The sequence below is a fragment of the Octopus bimaculoides genome, chromosome 1, assembly GCF_001194135.2.
Source record: "Octopus bimaculoides isolate UCB-OBI-ISO-001 chromosome 1, ASM119413v2, whole genome shotgun sequence".
NCBI classification, from domain to species: Eukaryota; Metazoa; Mollusca; class Cephalopoda; order Octopoda; family Octopodidae; genus Octopus; species Octopus bimaculoides.
Window position 1 is genome coordinate 12,077,599 of NC_068981.1, and position 6,202 is coordinate 12,083,800.

At 36.0% G+C, this 6,202-nt stretch overlaps 1 protein-coding gene across 1 annotated transcript; it reads left to right on the forward strand.

Annotated features, from left to right (window-relative positions):
- The first annotated feature begins 856 nt into the window (after nucleotides 1-856).
- Nucleotides 857-3,241, forward strand: LOC106873853 (histone-lysine N-methyltransferase SETMAR-like). The gene is made up of 3 exons (XM_014921365.1): nucleotides 857-971; nucleotides 1,777-2,018; nucleotides 3,167-3,241. Exons 1-3 carry the CDS (start codon nucleotides 857-859, stop codon nucleotides 3,239-3,241), a joined length of 432 nt encoding a protein of 143 aa, XP_014776851.1.
- Nucleotides 3,242-6,202: the final 2,961 nt, after the last annotated feature.

Here is a 6,202-nt window from a genome sequence, read left to right on the forward strand (position 1 = left end):
ATATATATATATATATATATATATAGGTAACATTGCAACAGTAGGCGAATTGAAGTGAAAATTGCAAAAAAGAAACAAGACGAAATACGAAAAATAGAAGAATAATATCGTTAGAGATGTTAAAAAATTGAGATCGAAAATAACCACGACGCTGTACGAAGTGTGAGCATGTTGACAGTTTTAACTTGTGCTATAGTTGTATGCAAATCTAAGAAGAGTAAAAGAGTGCGAATGGAATTGCAAAACATATAAATGCAGTTAGTGTAAAAATGTTGAGAGGCAGCCAAAATCGCAATAAGAAATATAATTGTATTTATCAAAATAATGAAAATGAAAATACAATATGTTTAACATCATCAACGTAACAAATCTGAAATATGCTCTTGTGTTTGTGAGCATATATTTTGAAGTTATGGCAATTATGTAAAGAAAGACAATGTAAAAAGGCAAAACTACCCAGTGCAAGGTATTTAGAAAGGACGTATATGAAGGATTGACAAGATTGATAATTTAGATGTAAAAGTAGCAAACAGCAATTCATTCGATCTGTTAAGTAAATTCATAGATGCATTGTAAGCAGCTGCAATATAATATTAATTAAATATATTTAATGTGATAATTTTGCAATATATTGTATAAAAGATATGCGAAAATAACAGAGGAACACAGAATAAGACTTACATATTGTAATCTATTAGATGAGATAAGTTTAATCCCTCCGCTCTGTAGATTAAAGCAACAATAAAAACAAAATCAACATCATCATCGACAACACTACCAACAACATCAACTACAACAACTACTACAATAATAATAATAATGCCTATTAACCGGTTCTGCTTAGAAATAAACCAGAATGGAGGAGAGTTTAACTGTTGCGGAAGCGCGTGTACATCTGGAAAGAAAAAGCCTACTGGAATATTTGCAGAACAGCGCAGAGAAATTATTGAAGGCAATGAATAGAGAAAAAAGTGAACAAATGTGGGATAGGAGAAAAGGACAAGAATGAAAATGGAAGAGATAGATAGGTAGGTAGGTAGATAGATAGATAGATAGATAGATAGATATGGAGAGAGGGTATATTAAATAGATTGATGAAAAACCATTGCTAGTCAGTTTTGTAAAGCCAGTGAGAATGTATGTTAAATATTTGTAATTTCAAAGAAGGAACAAAGATCCTTATTGTAGCAACTCAAGCGAAAGGTTTTGAAAAGAAACAACACGAGAAAATGTGTGTGTGGGGGGAAACGTGTCAGTAAAATGCAGTGTATGCAGAATTTGGGATGAAGCAATGGCATACATTCTCACAGAATGATCGAAGTTGGCTCAATGAGATTATAAAAAACGTACTTTAGAAACTTTTGCTCTGAATACGTTGTCTGAAATGGGTGATTACAGGCTGAAGCTGAAAGTACTTGATATATTCAACGGATAGAAAGAGAACTTGAGTTGGGAAAATGCAAGATTTTATAGGATTTTCCAATTCGAACGGATAAGACGATAGAAAATGATAAGAAATATCTAAAATTAGGCAGGTAAAAGCGAATTTACTTAGTGATTGATCCATCATGTCTGTTTGAATTGTGAAGAAAGAAGAGGAACAACTATCAGGTTCAGTTTGTGAACCATGACAAATTTGTACCGGGTTTTGCAGTTTGGATTAGAAGAAAAAAATGTTTTGAAATTGTCTGATAATATATACATGGACTTGCCGAAATGCATCAATAAATTAACATTGATATTTTTTTTCACCGTTGTTACTTTCATCTGGAATAGACCTGTTAAGTCGCGATATTCGAGCAATTTTGCTATACAACTTCAAAAAAGTAGGTAAAGGAGTTGAAACGTTTGGTGAGGAAATGAACAGTGAGTGGCCAGCTCGAAAATGGTTTAAACGATTTCACAGTGGAGACCTGAATGTTGGCGATGCTGAGCGTAGTGGACGCCTATCTGTCTTCGATGACGGTCAATTAAAGACCGCCATTGAGAAGGATCCACGTAAACCCACTCGAGAACTGGTAAAGTAACTTCAAATTAGCCAGAAATCTGCCTGCAACCATTTGTATGCGATCGGGAAATTAAAACAATCTGGCCAAATGATTGCCACACGATTTCATTGAAAATCAGAAAATGCACAGATATAAAGCAGACCGATCCATTTCACGACCGTATAGTAACTTGCGATGAAAAGTGGATATTGTGCAATAGTGAAAAACGGTCTTCACAGTGGTTCGACGAAAATGAAGCACTGAGATCCTTCGCTAAACTTGAGCTCTTTAAAGAGAAGATTATGCTGACTGTTAGGTGGTGTACTGCTAGACCCACCCACTATAACTTCTTAAACCTTGGGTAAAACCATTACAGAAGAAGCATATTCCCATGAAATTTCCGAAATGAACGAAATGCTGCTACTCCTCCGTCCACACTAGAGGGCCAATTGATGTTCATGACAATGCTCGACCACCCGTTTCAAGAATGACGCTCCAGGAGTTGAGGGAACTTGTCTAAGATGCTCCTCCCCACCCAGCTTATTCCCCAAACCTTTCTCCAACCGACTTTCACTCTTTCAAGCACCTTGATGGTTTCCTGCTAGAGAAGGAGTTCAAAAATCAAACCGATGCTGAAAGTGCGTTCAAAGAGTTCATCAGTTACTGAACCTTATATGTTAATTTTACCGGAATCAACAAAATTGTAACTCGTTGGCAAAAATGTATTGAATGTATTGGTCCTTACTCCGGCGAATAATCTTTCTGCATCGATGAAATTTAACTTTTATGCTTCAAAACGTTGCTTACTGTTTTCTCAGCCGGACAAAAATATGCACTCCCTTAAAATTTGAGTTTGCGAGAATTTGGAATATGGAAACTGTAAACGTTGTAACAGCAGTAAATGGAGCATGAGGGCATATTAGAGATAGGGACAAATAGTTGAAGAAGATTGGAATGGAATCTCCTGCAAACATTCATAAAATGTTTACCAATTAGGAACAGAGTATCATTTAAAAGATTATTGAAAGCTTGCAGATATCTAGGCTTACCGGTAGCTCGCTAACCACTTCAGTTCTACCAAGAAGTAAGGTAAATAAAGTAATGATAGTAACAATATGTTTTCCTGTTTGTCTGCCTAATTTGGTTAGTTCATTATTTTTTTCCTTTACACTCAACAGGTGAGACTATTGCAAAAGGAAAATCCTGACATCGGGCTACAGAAAGTACTCTTAGATGCCAAAAACCTTCCTTAGTATCCTAGCTGTTCTTAACAACACTGTTTTCTGGAGGTCTTGATTTTATACCTATTTCCTCTATCCATCTGTTCAGACCATTGCGATAGTTTCCAATGCACATATAACTACTGGGATGCATTCTATCCGCAATTTCCATAGACTCTATGGTTCATTAGCTAGGTCCTGGTACTTTACTATTTTCCTATTCTTCTCATATTAATGTTCTCAACATTTGGTAGTATAAAGTCAATTACCTGGCACTTTGTATTCTTTTTATCAGTTACTACCAAATCAGGCATTCTAGCTTTATTTACTCTGTCAGTCTGAATGTTGATGGCCCACAATATCATATATTTCTTACTTTTTAGAGATTTACGATGTTCATCTTCGTACCATTTATCAGTATATTCAACTCAAGGTTCTCTGCATAGATCCTAGTGGATTAGTCTCCCTAGATTGTCTTGTATTCTTTCTGTGCCAGCGTGCTACCTTCACTTACTATATGAGTAACGCTTTCCTCATTTGATTTGAAAAATCTACATTGGGAATCTCCTAGGTTTGTCTATTTTGGCTTTTATATAAACTGTCCTTAATGCTTGATCTTGTGGAGCGACTAACACACTTTCTATCTCCCTCTTCAGATTTCATTTCATAACCTTATCTCACTACTACTATTTGCTGCAAATATCCTTGAGAATCTACCATGCAACGCCTTCTGCTGTCAGTCAGATAACATTTGTTCTTTATTCTGGCTTTTAAGTTAGTTTGGCTATTTGGCTTTACCTATGTCTTGCTGTGACTCTAGCAGCTTTTAATAAACCTTCTTCACTATTTCAACATAGGTGTCTTTATCTACTCGACCTAACGCAACACAGTCTTCTATTGATATTCAGCCTCTTCCACCTTCGTTTATAGGTAGCTATAATCTTGCTACTCCTGCACTTGGGTGGAGTCGTCCGTTTATACTGAATTCCTTCATACCTCTTCAGTCTGGCTTTGCTAATTCAGTTGTTTCCAACTATAACAGTTGCTGAGTATCCAAGTATTGACACTGCTCAAATATATACAGCCTTCACTAGATTCGGACCATTTAGCTTTGACTTCACCAGCTTTCTCAAATTTCTGATGTACTCCATCTCAATTTTCGTTTTCATTTCTGTAGTTAGTTCCCTGTCAGATACTAATACGCTTAGATACTTATAACTCTCATCATTTCATTGATTTTAATGTCTTGCCATCATGCATAAAACATATATTAAAGGGGAAAACGAGTCCTCTGATAATTTCTCTTTTGATATAAATTTTGCCAGACTGTGTCACCTGAGTATAGATCTACTTTCCATTTCTTCATACTACAGCTAATTAGTTCTCTTCTGTTGTCTGCTTTACTGAACAGCCTCTCATGGAAACTACTAAATTTTATTTAGCCAGTAATTTTAAACTAAGTCTTGTCCTGGGTCCCATCCAGTTCAGCATTTATCCTTAGACGCTACTCATTAATGACCTAATTAATCTTATATCTGGCTGCTTCTCACTCATTATTTTTTCCCTCACGTTCTTCAACCATACAGCATCTCCATTATGTTTGACTGGCTTATTCCAAATATTACTCCAAAACCTCGTATCTCTTTCTGCATTGAGTACTTCGTTCTCCACTATGTATTTGGTTATAAAATCTCCTGTAGTCTGTCTCATATAATCTATTCTATCGATCCTGATCTATTTTTTTCTGATAGCTGGAGATATTGCAAGATATGATATTCTGTTTCAATTCTTGTATTACTGTCCGAAATACTTTCTCTTTGACTAACTATCTTTTCTCAAGGGAATATTTCCATCTTATGTTCCCTAATTAGTTCAGTTTCCAGGCATCTATTCTTTCAAATCTTGTCTTAAAGTCTTCACTTAATTTTGTAGACTCCTTTTCCACATTTGTTATTTTTAAATCTTTCCCTGTAAGATATCTAATCCTCTGGTGACTACTACTCCTCCTGCATTGATCAATAAATTAGTGTCTCCTATATCTTTAGTATTTCTCCTCCTGATAACAGAATCTACCTTCCTGGTCATAACTACCAGTTTCCTACTGGTGGCACCTTTCATTGCTGGCAACATTCTTCTTAATGCTTTACTCATTACTTCCTGCAACTCAACAGTAATCTTCCCATCTCCACTTTAATCCCTTAACTCGCAGGTGCCAGTTGTCCCTTCCTTACTGGTAGTGCTATTATTATTTTTTCCCCTTTAGTTTCTTCTTTGGTTTGAGCCGTATCTCCTTTATTGTTATTTGTGTTTTCTACAACATGGTATTTCTTTCCCAGTTCTCTTGTGATCTCTTCTACCTCCAATTCTGTCATCTAATTTGTTCTTCTAATAGTATTAGCTGGATCAGCTAACCTCTGCTCATTCACATACGCTTGCCTAACGAAAATCTTAACATCCGTTTTCTATAGCCTCTTTTAGGTTCACTTTCTTACTAGTAGTGCATCAATATCCTGTTTTCTTCGCTGGCTTTCTTCCTCCTCCTTACACTATTAACTCTTGATGCTGTATAAGGATAGCAGTTTTGGTCAGTCTGCAATTTTACTGAACCACTGTCGAGCGAGATGCCTTCCCTTAATGGTCCAGCTTCACTTTCGTTTCTACAGTCTACTCATCAGGAAAGGCTACTCCAGGCAGTTACTGCAGTTACTTGTTATGTTTCTTTTCGTTATATATTTTTGGTAATTTCTGATGGGGAGGCTTTTGTTTTGTGCAGCAATTAAAAATCCTTCAGTCTCTGCTTTGAGTCCTGAGCTTCTCAACCATTGCTGGGATTTTTCTCTATTTCCTATACATTTATTTTAGCCCAGTATTTGCCATGAAGGGGCTTTTCTTGCCATCATTTTATCATGGTCCGTTGCTGTTCTAGTTTTAGTTTAGATTTCATTCGTTTTATAGCTTTTGTTTCTTCTCTTCTTCTTCTTCTTCTTCTTCTTC

What these genes read in the sequence shown, in the direction of transcription:
- LOC106873853 (XM_014921365.1), top strand. Translation starts at nt 857, where the DNA reads ATGGAGGAGAGTTTAACTGTTGCGGAAGCGCGTGTACATCTGGAAAGA. An exon ending in GGCAATGAATAGAGAAAAAA is followed by an intron (nt 972 to 1,776) that starts GTGAACAAATGT and finishes CATCTGGAATAG; the next exon opens with ACCTGTTAAGTCGCGATATT. An exon ending in GTAAACCCACTCGAGAACTG is followed by an intron (nt 2,019 to 3,166) that starts GTAAAGTAACTT and finishes TACACTCAACAG; the next exon opens with GTGAGACTATTGCAAAAGGA.